This window comes from Dermacentor albipictus, chromosome 1, assembly GCF_038994185.2.
Source record: "Dermacentor albipictus isolate Rhodes 1998 colony chromosome 1, USDA_Dalb.pri_finalv2, whole genome shotgun sequence".
NCBI lineage: Eukaryota > Metazoa > Arthropoda > Arachnida > Ixodida > Ixodidae > Dermacentor > Dermacentor albipictus.
This window is the reverse complement of record NC_091821.1, coordinates 436,919,719-436,938,913: the sequence shown is the minus strand read 5'-3', so window position 1 is coordinate 436,938,913 and position 19,195 is coordinate 436,919,719. Positions and strand designations below refer to the sequence as shown.

Below are 19,195 nucleotides of genomic sequence, written 5' to 3'. Positions count from 1 at the left end.
TACCTGCCGCTGTGGTGGTCAGGCGAGTGAGTTGCGCGCATTCTTGGGCTTCGGCAATCTCCTCGGCGGTGTTATGCACCCCCAGCTTGAGAAGATCCTCGGTATGGGTCCTAATGGGTAGCCCGAGAGCCCTCTTGACTACTTTGCGGATGGGAGCGAGTTTGTATCGCTCCGCTCCGAGCCAGTTGAACGTAGAAATCGTGTACGCGAAGTGGCATAGTACAAAGGCATTGATCAGCCTGAGGAGATTGTTTTCCTTCACACCTCGGTGCCGGTTTGCGATTCTGCGAACGAGGCGGAAAGCGTTGTCCCTCTTTGCGATGATCTTGCGGAGAGCCATTCCGTTCACGCCATTGAATTTGACAAACATGCCCAGGACCCGAACAATGTCGACTCTGGGTATCACCCTCCCGTCACAAGTGCGAAGACTGATGCTGCTTTCGGAGACTGGCTTCCAATCTTTGGGTCTGCGTCCCTTCTCTTTTCTGTAAAGCAGAAGCTCCGACTTGGTGGGAGAGCATCGAATTTCGGTGGGGCGGAGATACTCCTCGATCACGTCGATAGTCTCCTGCATGGCTTCTTCGACTCTGCCTTCGCAGCCGCTGGAGCACCAGATGGTGATGTCGTCGGTGTAGATGGTGTGCTTGACGTCCTCGACGCGTGCCAACCTCTCGGAAAGACCAATCATACAGGTGTTAAACAATGTGGGGGAGATGACGCCGCGCTCAGGAGTGCCCCGCCCTTCTCAATCGCTCATGCCCCCGTAAGCAATGGCTCATCCCTCTCCTAATGCAAAGGGTATACAAACGCTCCGCAAAGTGAAGCGTACAGTGTACATTCATTTGAATCAAGCGTTCAAGGTGCAGAAACGGGGCGACTAGTCGAGTGTTACAAAAAAAAAAACCACGTGACCTTCTTAATGGCTCACACACCCGTAAGGCTGAGGGTACCAACGCTCACCAAAGTGAAGGAACCGCGCATGCATTCATTGAAATCACCGATACAACACACAGAACAGCACACATTTCAATCCCCTGTTGAAAGGATGCCACGTAAAGTCGAAGATAAACGTCGTTGGCGCAAGTCTGACCCCGCTATACGAGCGCGCGAAGCAGCAGCTAAGCGTCCGAGCCGAAGCCGAGCTGTCAAAGCAGCAACACGACGATGCTATACGGCGTATTACCAAGTGTGCAGCAGGCTTTTGCCTTCATTTGTTACACGGTGTAACATGCTGCCGAATTTACCTCTGTTTATAACTGAGGAAAGGAGCGAAAAGACTTTACTGGAGCCTACCCTTCTCGTAAAAAATGAATAAATAATAAAAATGGCGAATGGGCCTTTCGCAGTTATGACTCTTGCTGCAACTTCAGAATGACAGCTTAGTACAATGTAATACAAAGTAAACGAATCAACTAAACCTTGACATGCAAAGAATGCACTGAAGTAAAACATGAATATACCAAGAAAGAATAAACGTAAAAAATGCAGATTTGAAAATGAGGCTCAGTAAATAAGATGTAGTGAACACACTTCTTATTCACACTTAAGACACACTTCATAATCTCTCATCCAACTGAATACACTGTTTCTTTGGCAGAAGCAAAGTTCGGCAGCCCGTTACCGTTTGAGCGGGGCTTTCATGTCCCAACATGAAAAAAATTGCCAAAGGCATCAGCTTCCTACTAAAGAGCAGGCACAGAAAAGGAAGATCAAAATGAACAACACGGCGGCCTCTTGGAGAATTAAGTGCTTAAACAAGGCCCTATTCATTGGCAGGGAAGTTAAGAAAGATTGCAGCTGTCTACCGTACAATCAGTATGATGATGTTTCATACAATTCTCGAGATAAGGTACACTGGTTTGTGCTCTGAGCAGGGACTTCATTCCGGCCATACAAGTTGGTAGATATCGTATGCGTAACAATTATTGCCAACACGTTTCTTCAAGCCAAACACATGAAATTTGCACCACAGATTACACTTAACGTGCCCGTATTTTCACCAAATTTGAACTTGGTGTTTTGTGCAGTTGTTTTATGACCCCGGTATAAGCATAGCTTATAGCAGCAGTATGACACTCTGGAACGCTTGAATAAGTAATCTTTTACAAAGGCTGTAGCTAACTTACACAGGGTAAACCTTTCTCTTTCCTCACTCGCAATATGCTTCGTTCTTCAACGCAATATAAACGCCGTGCTTTCCATTGTTCCCTGAGGAGACCGGGGAAAAGCAACTATCTGCCTTGTATATAACGCAACAAAAATAGGCGAAGACGAGTATACCCAGTAATGAGTCTTAAAGCACATAATTAACCTTAACGCTTCACACTTTCGATAAACGCCACAAGAAACTTTTGAAGCCGTTTCATTAACGCCTCTAAATTTCCCAAAAGTGAGGGATCAGCAATATTATTTGAAGCCCTAATCGAGACACATGCTATACGATTCGCCTGCATATTGGCCCCATTAATCAACACGTTTCCTCGAAATATCAAGTTGCATATTCAAAGCTGTAAATGGGTGATTCGGACAAGACGTACGCAGCGTGATCCTATTTAAATATTCGGGATTTTTTTTTAAACACAACTCCTGTTGTAAATAACGTAATTCTAGTCCTTGAGCTGTATTATACAGAGAGGCGGACATTATTTACACGTGAAATCTAAACACATTTTCCACAAATGAACGGAAATTCACTGAATTCGAATCGGTTTGAACCGAAATGAACTTGAACCGGATTAAACCTTTATTGTTTCGCTGTGGGGTTGAGCCGGAACTGAATCGTTTTTGCTGAACCGGAATGAAAACCGAAAGGAGGGATAAAGAACTTTAGGTTTGGCTCTCTGGATCTAGGAACCTTTGCTATTGTGGAAGCTATGTACGGAAGTTTGCCGATTGTTTGAGAACAGAAGACCATTGGCGTAGAAGGATCGACATTTGGGCGAGTTGGTACTGGTTGAACATCTTGAAGGGGCAGCGCAATAAGACGATGACAGAAGGCAGGAAACACACAGGACACGCTGTCCTGTGTGTTTCCTGCCTTCTGTCATCGTCTTATTGCGCTGCCCCTTCAAGATGTTCGACCATTGGCGTGCGCGGCGTCTGTGGCCTACTAGCTGCTCCTGGCCCACACGAGGGGGCGCGATGAAGTTATTGTTCAATCGCGTAGCTCGGCCGCGCGATAAACGCCTTTCGCTACTTTTCGAAGGTCCAGGGCCTTTAACTATATGAGGCATTGATCAAGATGAATATGATGTTAGAAAACAGTCATTTATAGTTCTGAAAACAGAAACATTAAGCAAGGGAATGGTAAATAACAATGTACTAAAATTTGACAAAATTGTCTTCAAACAACCCAATTCTTAAGCGACCGAGCAAGCATCCCGTGACAGTGTCCAGTGGGCTGGATACTGTCAAAAAATCCAACTGTAGGGGTCGGATGCCTTCGCAGAGCCGGGATGGCGAGTAAATTTTTGTTCGTGCTATCTAAATTCTGTTATGTTTATGCTAACTACTGAAAGATCCCCTTTGATTAACTTTTAATATCTTGTTCAATATCAACCCAGGCTGAAACATTCATTCCGACGCAAAGGCTCAAACCAAAGGATCAGTAGAAAGGTCCACTGATACTAAGACGAACAACCGAAGCCCAAGAAAGGAGCACACTTTTTCGAACACTGACAACTAGTTTACGTGCGTTCTGTCATTTCCCTTCTATGCTTGCATTTGTTTCATGCTCGTTTCTTCTCATTCGTGAATGCATGAGCGTACTAGTTGGACGTTGCTTCGTTTAACATTACATAAAAGCAACACCGTATATGGGGCGATCACTTTAAAAGTTTACAGAATATTCAAATGTCACCTGGGGCAGATAGCGTAACTCCATTCCTTCAGCTGGAATGCATTAAAGGAGGTGATTTGCACAAGAAATCGAAACACATCTTCAACGAATTAACGGCAATTCGCTAAGTAACTTCCTGATTATCTCACCGTACATATTGCAATTTACTAATTGTAGCCAACGAGTTTGCGAGGCGTGTCTACTTAGAATGATTTTCCCGGTTGACACTAGTTTATAAACAATAAAATACTCCGCAATCTAGACGACAACTCTGTCACAGCCATCACGGCGTACTTCAATCACTGCTTTGACACTGGCACCCTCCCTAGTTCGTGGAAAGATGCCAGAGTAATTTTTATCCCAAAGCCAAACAAACCACTCAACACTTCTAGTTTCGAGACATTCATTACCAATGTGTGCGACAAAATACATGGTCGTTCTAGTTATTTTTGTGCCTCAATGCGTAAAAGAGCGTTTTGTTAAGAAAGTAACTGTAACAACAGTGCACTTTTACCGCGAGTTTGATGGCGCATGTATCGAAGCCCGTGCCACCGCCGAAGTTTGTTCCTAGGGGATATGCCTTGAAATCTGACCGGCTACAATTCGGAAATTTCAATATGTTCCGCAAATTAATTAAGAAGTTAACTGGTCTGCCAAGTCCAGGATGAGAGGCACCTACCTCAGCGTATCCCACACGAGGTCAGAGACAAGCTACACATAAGTACCATTTCCAGAAACGTGCATCCCGAGTATGACAAGGAAAGGAGACAGGCGAGAACACAAGCGCTCAAACACATACTCGAACGCACCAACAGCAAAGAAGAAAATGTGAGATACACGGACGCATCTGCGTAAGAACAAACGACCGATTTGCAATCAGCGTGGTCGACGAGAAGGGCGAACAACTTACAGCCACATCCATACGTGCCAGGAACGCGAACACAGCGGAAGAGCTAGGCATAGCGCTGACCATCGTAACGCGCAAGAAGATTCTGGTTACCATGGTGACGGACTCGCAAGAAGCATGCAGAAGGTATGTGAACGGACAACATCTCGAACATTTCGAACAACACCGAGATAGAAGCAGCACAAATCCTATGGACGCCGGGACATGAGTCTCTCGCGGGGAACCAGGTGGCGCACGCTGCGGCTCGAGATCATGCACGCCGAGCCATCTCCGACCCGCAGAAAACACGGACCAACGACTGTGGCCACAGTCGTTGAACGGATACACAGGATGATGAACGGATATCCAAGAAGTACTCAGATATGTTGGTGCACTACAGGAAGCAGAGGCGTCGCTACACGCCCACGCATAAGACAGTGAGTAGAGAACAAGCGGTAGCCTCGAAAAGACTCCAGGCTGGAACATACCCGCATGGAAAACTGCTGCACGCCATGCATCCCGGCACCTATGGAGCGAGACTCCAAGTTCTGCCCTCCGGAATCACCCAACACCTTGCGCCATATGGTGCTGGGGTGCAGGATTAACCGAGAAGCTGTCATCATCACCACCAGGCGATAACATGCAGGAAGGAGCGGATTCAGAGGAAGGATCGAAATACCAGTGGGAGGCTCTGCTCATGACGCAAGACCCTGACACCCAGCTACAATTGGTGAACAGGGCTCGGGCGGCGGCAGCGGGCCATGGCTCCCTGGACTGAGGAGGCCACCCACCGTTGGGCCGAAGAAGCCTGGTCTAGCAATAAAGTTTATTTCTATCTCTTTAACGAGCGAATTTCCGTGAATGCGTTGATTACGTGCTTCGATTTCTCGTGCAAACAATGCCCGACTCTGAATATTCAAGCTCAAGGAACTCGAACTCAATATTCCCGAAAACGTTAAACTGATCGCCCAGTATAAAGCCCCCAAGCCACACGCAAACACGCACACCTCCGCGATTAGCGCTCTAGCTCTGTTAGCCATAACGGCTTATTCGCTGCCTCATCATAACAGTGCCACTACATGCTAACACCTCCGAGTATAATGGACTCCAGTCACAGAAACGGCGACACTTGATTTCCTACTTAGTATAGAAAGTATAGTATAGATTTCCGCAGTATAGAAAAAAAAAGGACCTCATATAGGATAACCCGTTTAGAATTGTGAGGCAGTGGAGAAAAGGCTCGGGCAAAGGACGTTGGGCGAACATCATAAACATTTTTGAGAAAGGTTGCGCGTACTCTTCCAATCGTGAACACGGTACGAGAGCGCACCGGCGTCACGGCATTGTATTCAAACGAATTCTGCGCACTCTCCTTATGTTTGCGACACTATATCTTTCTTGCGAGCGACCGAGAGATGGCAAGGCACGAGAATTGTGACGCCTTGTTTACGAGTACGATCAGGCACGTACCCAAGCCCCCGCCCCTCGAAATTAGGTAACATACCACCTCGCCCCCCCCCCTTCTGCCCACACCACCACTCCTTACACACATTCCTAAAGCGCCACGAAATCAAGCTTGAGGCTTGACAGCTATTTGGCGGTCAACATTTTGCTGCCTCTTTCACTCCTTTTGGATGGCGGTAGTTATCGGCATCTCCTGGGATGTGACGGCCACTTTTCTCATCGATTCGGTGCCCACCCGATTAACTCGAGATGCGTTCAGTTGTCACCATCTATTGCAACGGTCAGGCGCATCGCTGTTCCTTCGTTAGTTCAACCTTCTTTGTTTAGACTCACCCAGGGACCAGGAAAGGGATTCAGTTCGTTGTAAGCTGGTCTGCATGCGCTTGGAACGAGTTGCGGCAGGAGAAAACGTCAGCTGCCTTTAACTTTTCCTTTAGCCTCATCCCTTCCACAAATGAAGGTTCACCGCAACGCTGGCAGATCCTCGGAACCATGATATGGGTTAGAATGGAGGAAGTTTAGATCATGGGGAACAGCGTCCCTCATCAAGCCCTACATCAACCGCTATACCCATAAGAAATATGAATGTCAGCCGTTACCTCGTTTGGCTTTCCCCTAATTGTAGAGCACTTCTCGCGCAAATTGGCAACATGGAAACAAGAGTGGCAAGGAGCTCAGAAATTACGTGATCTACTAAGGGAGAAAGCCGAGGCAACAGCCGAACCGGAAGGAAAAGCGAAAATTAAGAAATTAGCCGTTGTTTGTGAAAGCATTTATGGATCAATATCTTTTTATTTAAAAACGGAAGTAGAGAAAACGCCGCTGGAAGTGGAGAATGATTCCGTGTATATTTAATGACGCTTCTGCAGTTACCAGTCCAGCCACCTGACGTAGCCACTTCTCTGCTGTGCTTATGTGGGTTTCTTTTCTAACCTTCTGCGGTGGGTGCAGTACGCCCAGAACCGTAGCGTCCGGCGCTCTATACGCGGCTATACGGGACCGGCGGCTACGCATAGTTACGCAACTTCCTAAATAGCAATATACGAGTCGGTTTTGGCACTTAGAGCAGTAAACGATGGATTCAAACGAACTGTGTTCCGCAATATATATTTCTATATAATTCTTCCAGAGCTAATTAAAAAAAACACTACCAGAAATCTTTATTCTACAGTTTCGCTTGTTTACTTGTTGTTGTACATTTGATGTGGTTCCTTGTTTGTCAAGTAAAGGAGAGGTGCATCTCACAGGCTTACCTGTGAGATACACCTTATTTAATTTCCCTTTTGCAGGTTTACGCATCTTTATGACGAACGGTAGACATTATTCACGCTTGTAGTAGAGGTACCCCCCTCTCCGCCCCTCATTTTCATAAAAAAGTTACCTTTACTTACTTTACTTACTTACCTTTACCATTACATTTCAACCTTGTAATGATAGGGGTGGCCGAGCGCTTCTCGCAAGTCGCGCGGGTGCGACACACCATCTATGCCGACGACATAACACTCTGGGTCCCAGGAGGAAGCGACGGACACATCGAGAGTACATTATTGCAGGAGGCGGTTGACGCTATCGAGGAGCAGCTGGACGAGTCTGGGCTCGTCTGCTCCCCAAGCAAATCTGAGCTGTTGGTGATTCCTCCGAAAAGAGCAGCTAGGAAGACGAAAGGCAACGAACCTGCGAGAGAGCAAGAGACAATAAAGATCAACACGAGCGGCGGTCACACGATCCCGGTTGTCGAGAAGATCCGAGTGCTGGGGATGCTGATTGAGCGCAAACGAGTCAACGGCGAGACGGTCAACCGTCTCGCGGCCAAAGTCACCACGGCCATCCGCCACATCAAGAGGGTGTCACGCAGAACCGCAGGCATGAAGGAAGAAAGCCTCACCCGGCTAGTGGAATCCTTTGCTACAAGCCACATTACATACGTTGCTGCTTTCCACAACTGGAGGCAGTGCGAGCGAAATAAGATCAATGCGCTCATACGCAAAGCGTACAAGGCTGCACTCGGACTTCTCGACTGCACAAGCACCGACAAGTTCCTGGCCCTGGGAGTGCATAACACCCTGGAGGAAATCGCCGAGGCGCAGAGGACCGCTCAGCTCGCGCGGCTATCGGAAACAAGAACGGGCAGACAAGAGCTGCGTGACCTAGGCCTGGGACCAAAAGAAAAGGGACCCGAAAATACAGAAGTGCCTGTACCGGACGCAATTAGTAGACGGCTACGGTTATGTCCGGTGCCAAGAAACATGAACCCTGAGTTCCACAAACAGCGGCGGGCGGCGAGGGCCAAGGCGCTCATCGATCTCCATGTCAAAGAAAGGGGTGCCGTGTTTATGGACGCGGCAGAGTATCCACATGACAGAAAGGCATTCGCTGCTGCAGTCGTCGGGGCATCGACCGGCGCAACCAGAACAGCGGCGAGTGTGCGGACTCGAGGGGCGCATCCAGCCGAGGAGGTGGCCATTGCCCTGGCCATCGCCGACCTCAAGTGCACGACTGAGCTCTGTAATTCTAGGACGGCAGTGCGAAGTTACGCCAGAGCAAGGGTGTGTGGTGAAGCCGCGCGTGTGTTGCGTGCGGTCGATCTCGCGAGTAAAAATCGGTGTGTCGTGATAAAGTGGTTTCTGGCCCACATGGGCAGTGATGTGTCGGATCGCGGCAACGCGAACCACAACGAGACGGCGAATGCGGCGGCGCAAGCACTAACCAACCGTGCCGCTGCTACTGCGGTCGACCCGTCATGGTGGTGGGCAACCAAAGACAAAATGACTTCCTACAACCATATTGTGAAGTGGTACAGACTAGAGCGAAGGACTATGCCGCCACCTCATCCGGGCTTGACCCGTAAGGAAGGGGTTCTATATCGACAGCTTCAAAGGGGGTCATTATTCACCCCGGTGCTGATGAGACACGCGTGTCCAAGTGTTTATGTAAGTGACCTGTGTTGTCTGTGCCAAAAGGAAAGAGCCACTGCAGCTCACATCCTTTGGGACTGTGAAAAAATCCGCACGAAGCTGCAACGATAGCAACGATCCCGCCGCGGCTCGAGGCCGCAACAAGCTGATATGATCAGGATGTCCAAGCCCAGGCCGTCCAGCAGATCTCGGCGGCCCTCGAAAGGCAACGACCGAGCGAAACCGGAGGGAGGCTGCCACCCCAAAAGAGGGGCAGGCGCGGTCGACCAAAGTAAGTAGTGCGGCCGCGGCCGAAGTAGAGGCGCCACACGCCGCGAAGACGTCATGGCCGCGTCACGGTGACGCCTCCCTAACAGGGGAAGGCTAACCGTTGTGCAGGCATCCATAACAATGTTTCTTCACTCACTCACCTTGGGTTAGGCCCCCTCCGAAAAAAAAATACTGGGTACGTGCCTGTGGACAATATATTTAGGATAAATATAAATTTCGAGGACGCCTAAGCTTCGCCTTTAAAGTGGAACACGAAAGCATTAAAATAACCCTGACTACTTCTCACGCTTCCGGGCAACTGCAGCTTATGTCTAACTGTAATGTTTAGCGGGAAACGCTGGCGGCCAAATCTATGCACGAATTCAAGCTCTCAGGTAGAAACGCGGCCTCTTGCGTGTTTCGCACTTTTTATATTTCGGTCTGAGAAATTTAACGTAAAAGGCATGCGCTGTCAGTGTTTGGTTTCATGGTGTTTGTTTGTGGGCTGCCATTGACAACTTTGTAAAGAACGTAAGGCAAGGTATGAGCAACTCTAATGATGGAACTTCAGTGCCGTATAGTATACGCTTGGTTCGGGATGATTTTCTCTGCCGCGGACGCGCCAGCATGGACGCCGGCGCCTACGTCGACACCGAATTTTCTGCGACACGGGGCCCTTAACGCCATCACGTTAAAATAATTTACAAACCCTTCCCCTACCGGAAAATGGGGCTAAGCGAAGCTTGTTCTGCGTGCACTTGACCTCCGTCACAATTAAGTAGCCCTCGGGTAGAGATGCCGGATTGCTTCGGCCTCCCGATCCTTCAGCTCGGGATCATCTTTTCGTTGCAGTCGGACTGCATCGGGTGGCTCTAACGGCTGGATCAGTGCCCCGACGGCGAACCCTTTCACGGGCGAGTTCTCGCCGCCGCTCGTCGAACGCTGCCCGTTCCTCGGGAAAACGCACAATGAGTGGCCGTCCCATCTGTTTTCCGAGATTTAACTGAACAGAAACGAAGCCGGCGCAGCACGCGCGAAACCATTTTATGCCCTTTTTCTCCCCCAGCGGAAGCGAAACGGCTCCGATTAGTTGTGCGCGCTGCGTGAGCGCGCGCCTGTGCAGCTGGAACCCTTGCTAATGACTCGCGCTCCGGCACCGGCGCAGCTGTGAACTTATCGAACCGCCCTTCACCCAATTGCTCTGTTCGGAGAGCAGCTGGGTTTTCTTGCATGACCACGACAACGCCACCTGTTAGCCAATACAAGCTTCGCTTGAAAACCGCGCGAAAAGAGCTGCAAACTTGAGCCAGACGCCAAGCACGAGCAGATAACTATAGCCGAGCTCGGGAATGGCGCGGCTGCATCTCGGGCACCGCCGTCTTCTGCGAGCCCAAACACTGCCTCGGAACATTCGAATAAATGGAGACGATACAAGCGACCCGGCCCTCTATCCAACTTCATACTGTTATAGTTACGTAATAATATACAACCCGCCGTGGTTTCTCAGTGGCTATGGTGTTGGGCTGCTGAGCACGAGGTCGCGGGATCGAATCCCGGCCACGGCGGCCGCATTTCGATGGGGGCGAAATGCGAAAACACCCGTGTACTTAGATTTAGGTGCACGTTAAAGAACCCCAGGTGGTCGAAATTTCCGGAGTCCTCCACTACGGCGTGCCTCATAATCAGAAAGTGGTTTTGGCACGTAAAACCCCATAATTAAAAAAAAATAATATACAGTCCTACGAAGGAAACGTGGTATATTATACGGCATTTCAACAACGCTTAACAAGGTAAACGCGGGACATATTAGGCAAAAGAATGAGCTCCCAGACTGCGCAGAAACAATACAGTGGCGTACAAGGGGTATCTCGTGTGCGCATACAATCTTTTAGTATGGTTTCTCGCGATTTGTTTGGTTTGCGCAGTCGCTGGACGTTGCTTTGTCTTTCGTGGTGGTGGTGCCCCGGTGCTTCACGGGCTCCCTTGGTAGACGCACCAGTGTCTCTTGCATGGCGCGCTTCCTATCCTCGCTTGTCACGTGGCTGGTGCTCCTGCTGGGCGCTAATTGGCATTGCTGCCCAACGTCAATGTGACAGGGCACAAGTTCGGCGCCCACCACGAAAAGTGACATGAAGGCGGCAGCAATGGCAAGCTGCAACGTTGTACGGCGGCCACCAAGCAGCGCTGGACTCATCTGGGCCAAGGTATCACCCAGTCGGCTAAAGGCAAGGCCCACGGAGACACCAAGGCAGCGCGTCATGAGGGGGTACGGGACGATGGATATGATGAAATAGAGCGAAAAGCAGACGGTTCCAGTTGCGCGCATCACAATTACGAGCGAATCACGCAGCACAGTCTGCTCCCGTAGGTCGGTGGCCAGGGCAGTCAGTGTTAAGGCAAAGACGAGCCCAGTGGAGACCACGGAGTTCCTGAAGCCGAAGTAGGGAAAAAACGGCACCGAGGTCACGCACACAATGAAGGTAACGACGAAGCTCACGGCGGTCGCGATTTCCCCGACTGGAACGCCGTCGTTTATGACGAAGGCGTCGAAGGCGTAGCTTATCGCAGTCCACATATAACAAATGGTAATGGTGCAAGCCCTGAACCGTGGACTGCAGATACCACTGCTATGTCCAGCATCCTGACTGCGGGCTTGAATCTCCGCTGCCTGACTTGTCATGAGATCTCGGCAGTCCTCTATGGAGACCTTGTTCATATTTGCAGCACGCAAAGCGATGCGCTCGGCTTCCCTGACATTGCCGGTCTCCAAAAGCCAGCTGGGTGACTCCTCGACGGTGTAATAAAGTAGCAGGAGAAGGCATGTTGGAACCATCAATATCAGCTGCAGCGTCGCCCAGCCTGCCTTCACGAATTGAGCAGTAAGCAGCGTGATCGGTGATAGAACCAAAGCAGTTAGCGAGACCATGATTATGGTCGCAGGGAATTTCTCTATCGGTGACAATTCATAAAGCAGCGCGTACATAGGTGGAATCAGGGCACTCGTGGAAGCTGACACGATGGCGCGCGCAGTCACGAAGAAATGGAAGTCATTCGGCACGGCACTAGCGGCGCCCGATATGAGGACTACGGGTACGGTCAAGAAGAGTACCGCCTTGCGACCGATGCCGTCCGCGAGCGCTCCGACAGCGGGCAGTGGGACCATGCTGGCAGCCGCGTACACGAGCCTCGCGACGTCGATGAGCCAGCGCCTGTTGCACACTAGGTTCCAGTGGCTGACGATGTTGTTCCCGTACTGGCCGAGGTCGAACTCCCACGATGCACAAGGTACGATGCGAGCCGCATGGCCACCGTCCGGGGGATCGCGCATTGTACAGTGGCTGTGCTCGCCTTTCTCGTCCACAGGTATGGCCAGCTGTTTCCACTCGTCCACGCTGAGGTTCCTCATGGAATCGGGCCGCCTGCACCAGTGATCCATTACGCCAGCTGTAAGCCTGAAGCTCTCGTAGTGCAATCCGAAGTTGTAGAGTGCGATGACCGCGCCGAATATGTGTAGCTGCTGGTAAGCGCCGTTCCCATAGGGCCGCTGCCTACCCGACCGCTTCGGCACTAGCGTGGACTTCGTCAGGGCCGATTCGGCGGGCCCAGATAGTGGAGCCGCGGACCATTGGTCGAGGCGTGCGGTCATCCTTTAAGCTTGCTTCTTCTTCTATTGTGAACGCGTGCGCGCAAGCTGATACGCGTGAGCGAGGGCCTGTGGTGCGTGCCATGGATCAGCCAAAATGAACGAGGCAACTGCACTCTAAAAAATCGAGAAAAAATTATGGGGTTTTACGTGCCAAAACCACGATCTAATTATTTATTTATTTATTTCAGACGCTGTCAATCCCAGTGGGATTTTTACAGATTGGGCATATATTATATACGCACAAATAGCGATAAAAACAGGTTTACATAATGATATTTGCAATCGACACGAAGCAGATATACACATATGGCAGGAAATAAAACATGAATGATACAGTGCATTTGGCAAAAATGGGTGAAATTGCATAGGCAATAACAATGCTTATACAGATTTTATCTTATACAACGACGTGAGTGGTGTGTTATTTCCGGCTAGCATAACCTGATTGTTACGCAACAGTTCTTCTACAAGGGTTACAAATTTTGCCAACGATGGTTTAGTCGTTATGCAGGGGTCCAGGCTATCACATTCTCTTATTGCAAGAGGAAAGAACGAATATTATGAAGCATGTCTAAGGGGGAGACTTCGGAAATTTGGACCACCTGGGTTTCTTTACAACGTGCACCTAAATCTAAATACACGGGTGTTTTCCATGGGGTAAGTTACAGCCCTTATCTACCAGAAATGTATATACCCGAGGGTGTCGAACCTAACATGAACCCGAACCGAAAACCTTGCCCGAATCGGAATTCTAGCCAGAACTGAGCCCGACGCCGAACCGCTTTTCTTAGAACGGGCCTGCAAACTAACTGATCATGACCTGAAAAAAAAATTCATTGATGATTACGATGCTCCCTAATGCGAAATTTGAGCGCAGCTGCTTAGGTATTTTGAATTCGCAATATATTGAGGCAAAGAATTTGAATCTGAACGGCAGAGACCACTCGTGTTACGTATGAAAGCGGCGATGGGCATTCCTTGCACGCTTCCCATGAGGCATCATCATCACCAGCAGCAGGAGCCACCCAGACGAGGGCGGGGCATCAAATTGACAATGACTCGCAAACAAAGGAGCTCACTTCGAGTTGACAAAAACCGCCGCCCTCCGTGGAAGCGGTAATTACAACGAAGACCACGCTACCTGAACCCGATCCTCACAAGCTGGCCGTCACGGAGAGCCCGCTAATTGATGAAAGGGGCCAAAGTCGAGGACTTTTTCGGTAACGGTGTCGACTTCCCAGATAGCCACGTCGTTGCCTCGTATTAGCGAGGCGAGGGGCGATCGCGCACCATTGGAGGCGGAGTGTGGCGGCACGGTGCGACTTCATGGGCGGGATTTTGCGAACGATTCGGCGATTGTGATTGGCCGAGACAGTCATCCGATTCCCTAGTGCAGTTATTTTCCTAGGGAAATTAACTGCTTTAAAGCGGGCATCTGTGGTGCAGTGGTGTGCTATGTCGTGCACCGGCTTGTGTGTCCTGACCCACATGCCGGCAGACGTGATGACATGCGTGTCACGACGCGTCCCGATGTGTGCTCAGACATGTTGTGCTCCTACATGGAGTGGGCTTCCATATCAGGAGTCGGTCCAAATAATGTAACATAACCCCCTTTTCTGTCGCTCTTACTCCCGGACGCGCACATTCCTTTGCCTAGAAGATTCCTGGCCTAAACGCTATCCCGAGCTGCAACACTCGAAGGCATCGCTCGGTGTTCAGAAAGAAAGCGTGAACACGGGAACGCGTGGCTCGCGCGGAGCGCTTTCTCTAACGGCGGTGGCGCAGGTGAAGTAGCTAGTGCATGTGCAGTGGGTCCGGAGCTTATGCAAGCGCTTCGTATCGGTCGACACCCTCAGCGCATGACTGAGTAATGACATCATCGGCGTAGGGCACGTCCCGTGCGGCACGCCGCTCCCTTCTTCACCCTTTCGCCATAGTCTCCTCCGCTTTCCTCCTCGAGCTTTCTTCGTTATTGCTGTCTCTCTTTCCCCGCTGCGCTCCACTTTCGCTCCATCCTTCTTGCCGTCTTTCATCCTCCGCTGCGCTCCGCGCTCACTCTTTTTTCATCCTTCGATGAGCTCCTTCGTTCTGCCGGTTACGCCGACGGTCAACTCAGGAACGGGCGAGTAAGAGCTGGGCTCTAAAAAAAATAACGGTTAACGGTTCACCACAAAACGGTGTAAGCATATAAGATGCAAAGGGTTGCTCATTACATAAGCGATTCTCCGAAATTATTATGCTTTCAGTCGGCGCACCCTACGACTCACGATTTGCGCTATGTGAGAGAATGGGTGTTTGTGCTTGTAAGGTGTACGTGAAAGGCGTGTGCTAGTAACTGTACGGCCACCTAGGCTGAGACGCTCACACTTCTCTATCTATCTATCTATCTATCTATCTATCTATCTATCTATCTATCTATCTATCTATCTATCTATCTATCTATCTATCTATCTATCTATCTATCTATCTATCTATCTATCTATCTATCTATCTATCTATCTATCTATCTATCTATCTATCTATCTATCTATCTATCTATCTATCTATCTATCTATCTATCTATCTATCTATCTATCTATCTATCTACGTCTTGGTGCTTCTCATGGTCGTTTCGTTAAAGGGACTGACCAGAATTGGCCAGAATATGTTGTGAGACGTTGATGAAAATGAAACTACCATGATTTTTGATGATAGAATGCAGCATGTTGTTGGCGATTTAAGTAAGAACTATAATTTTAAGATGGCAAAGAAAGTCTCAAAAACCAGTAAGTAGCAAGACCTGGCGGTGAAATCTTGGTATTCCGGATGTATACTATGATATTACTGTACGTAAGTTGACTGTTATGAAGTACAGCATAATTAGTGCTTAAAATTGCAGTTAGTATATTATTAGACGCTCGCGCATTATTCTATGCTTCGGAAACCAAAACGCACACCTGGCGACGGCAATACGCTGAACTCTGTATCACGTGTAAAGGGGTAGTTCGTTTTCGATCCGATTGGTTTCGTTTTGACTGGTAAATGCCAAAGCAATTGGACAGAAAACAACGAAAAAACGCAGCTATTATCGCATAAATAATTTTAAAATTCTGAAAACGTGAATCGCAGGAGCACCGACTTAATAAACAAAATCATACTTTGTTACAGCTAGGGCCACTTGTCGTCTGGCTCCCACTAATACCGGTGTATAATGGCTATATCGCCCACCCATCACCGTTTTCAGTATGCTTCCAGTGAACGTCTACATCCTCACTGCAGATCGAAAAATTCTGATAAATGTTCCATGGCATTTCCCGCGTTAGCACAGCATGATTAGACACTCTGACCGATAAGCTTTCCAATGCACTAAATAAATGGGTACCATAAATATTGGTTGTCAGTACCTTTAACTTGGTAGGTACCAAAATTGGCATAATCTGACAAGAGCGTATGACGAACATAAGTGATCGGTCACGACACGAATATCATGACATGTGTGTCATGTAGGTCATGAAACAGCCGCCTACATCTTGGTGCTCTCATGGTCGTTTCGCTAACTTGGTGTGTAGCAAAATTAGCATAGTATGACAAGAGTGTATGACGAACATAAATGATAGACCATGACTTGCGTGTCATGTAGGTTATAAAACAGCCGCTTACATCTTGGAGCTCTCATGGTCGTTTCCTCAACTTGGTAGACTCCCCGCGCACTGCTTCGTATAACACCGATTCTCACAGAGCGTGGGATCTGCCGGCTTTGTTTTTTATCCGCGCTTAGCCAATGTTGTTCCCTGCGCCACGTGCAAATGCGTAAGAAAGATGGTTGCGGTGATTAGAAGATGGGTCATAAACATCAATGTCCCCAGCTGCTATTATATAAAAAAGAAGAGTAGATAAACTCAGCAAAATGTAACTTACTGGCTTCTTTATTTGCCACAAACTAGAGGTTTGGAGCGCCTGTACACCATGTGTCACAGTTCACTAAACACCAGTAGTCCAGTAGTAATCACTCGAAGCAAAATAAAAAATAGCTGGCTATGTCACTGCCAAGGTGTGTCAGCTAAACCCACCGCAAGAAACCACAGTATATCCCACTATTTTTCATGTAAGGGCCAGTAATAAAGACGCAATGATTGGGGGAAAAGCGCTTTTTCTTGTTTTTTTTTTCAGTACAAAGAAACTGAGAAAGAAAGAACGCTAACATTTACACATACAGTGCTACTTGCCAATCTCTGCTGTGCAACTTACAATGTTAGAAGCGACGACGACAGCAAGAAAATGGCAGCGCAATTTTAAAGTTCATTCTTTATATGCTTTCAGGTTTATCTAGAAAACATAGCGAAGCTTTGACATGGAGCGGAGTACAGGACGCATCCTGGGATTTGGTCCAGTACTGGCGCCTGTTACTCCGCGAAGCACCTGGAGTCGTCAACTTGGTGACAAGGCATTTGCATTAATCATACGCTGACACCTACAGCTTCAAGGCTGCTGCAGATACCTTGGCCATCTGCCAGTTGTGAACGAAACTGGTGAGTGAGTGAGTGAGTGAGTGAGTGAGTGAGTGAGTGAGTGAGTGAGTGAGTGAGTGAGTGAGTGAGTGAGTGAGTGAGTGAGTGAGTGAGTGAGTGAGTGAGTGAGTGAGTGAGTGAGTGAGTGAGTGAGTGAGTGAGTGAAACAACTTTATTTTGTCCACTAAAGACGTAAGCAAACTGCACGCCACCTGGCTAGGCCCACTCGGGGACCATCAGGTGGAACCTGACGGCCCTGTCGCGAGCCCTCTGGACTGCCAGCATTTGAGACGTCTGATCCTGGGCCCTAGTTAGCTTCATCATTTCCTCTTGAGTGAAAGGGGGACTGGCAGAGGCGCAGCCCCACAGGACATGTTCGAAGTCCGCACAATCACCACGCAGAGGGCAGTCCGGGCTTGGGAACTGTTCGGGGTACATTGTGTGCAGCGCCGCAGGGCTCGGGTAAGTGCTTGCTTGCAGAAGTCTGAGAGTGACTGCCTGGGCCCTGCACAGCGAGGAGTGCGGCGAAGGTAGGACTCTTCTTGACAGATAATTGTATTTGCAGATTTCGTTGTACGAGCAGAGAGGCTCGGGTCGCCCAGGAGAGGACGCGTTGCCCAGCGCACGGTCAGTCAAACCTCGTGCAGCCGAGTGCGCCTCCTCATTGGCGTTGATCGAGGCACCCTCAATGGTTCCAAGGTGCGCAGGGAACCAGGCCAAAGAGTGATGTTTCATGTCTTTGGCACTTTGGATGATACGTAGGGCCTGGGGAACCACCATTCCCATCTGAAAGGCCCTGACAGCGGCCTTGGAATCCGAGTACATCGTGTCATGTACACTGTCCGTCAATGCAAGAGCAATAGCAACTTGCTCTGCAACGCTGGAATTAGAAGTGCGGACGGTAGCGCAGCTAAGGATTTTAGAATCACAGTCGATGACCACTGAGGAGAAGGCCTCTTCTTGAACGTAAGAAGCAGCGTCTACGAAGCATGTTCGGCCCTTGTTCAAGCGGGCACTGGCGAGCAGAGCTTTACCCCTGGCTCGTCTTCGTCCTTCGTTGTAGGTGGGATGCATATTTCGTGGCATCCGGTGTATGTAAATCTTGGACCTTACGTCGCTGGGCAGCTTCACAGCGTCGAGACTGACGACCATGGGGTTACGTCCCAGCTTGCCAAGTATATATGGCTCGGCCCGCTGGGGTACCGGAGAGTCTGACAAACTGGGAAAATTCTTGGGCTTCAACGATTTCTTCGAACGTGTTGTGAATTCCCAAATTGAAGAGGTGTTTTGTGTGCGTTCAGATGGGAAGGCCGAGGGCAAGCTTGAAGACTCTTCTGATTAGGGCATTGATCTTGTTGCTCTCCGATACGAGCCAGTTGTGCATAGCCCCTGAATAAGCGAGGTGGCATAGCACGAAGGCGTGGATAATCCGGATCAGATTGTCTTCCTTGATTCCGCGGTACCTGTTGGCGATTCTTCGGATCAGATCGAGGGCGCTTTCGGTCTTGGCACAAATGCATTTAAGGGCGGCTCCATTGGCCCCGTTCGACTCGATAAACATTCCTAGAACGCTGATAATGTCTACCCGCGGTACTGGGGAGCCTTTACCGGTGAATAATGTAATGTGGCTCTCTGTTGCTGGCTTCCAGGACCGGTGTGAACCGCCTCTGGGCCTCTTCTTGTAGCGCAAGAGCTCGGATTTAGCGGGCG

The 19,195-nt window shown here is 49.3% G+C and overlaps 1 protein-coding gene across 1 annotated transcript; it reads right to left on the bottom strand.

Moving 5' to 3' along the window:
* Positions 1–11,092: 11,092 nt before the first annotated feature.
* On the bottom strand, positions 11,093–13,067 carry LOC135907128 (solute carrier family 22 member 6-like). Its single transcript, XM_065438781.2, has one exon. The coding sequence runs from the start codon at positions 12,996–12,998 to the stop codon at positions 11,241–11,243; it is 1,758 nt and encodes a 585-aa protein (XP_065294853.1). The 5' UTR covers positions 12,999–13,067; the 3' UTR covers positions 11,093–11,240.
* Between the last annotated feature and the right edge of the window lie 6,128 nt (positions 13,068–19,195).

Bases quoted from the DNA above. Each gene is read 5' to 3' on its own strand.
- LOC135907128 (XM_065438781.2), bottom strand. From the start codon at position 12,998: ATGACCGCACGCCTCGACCAATGGTCCGCGGCTCCACTATCTGGGCCC.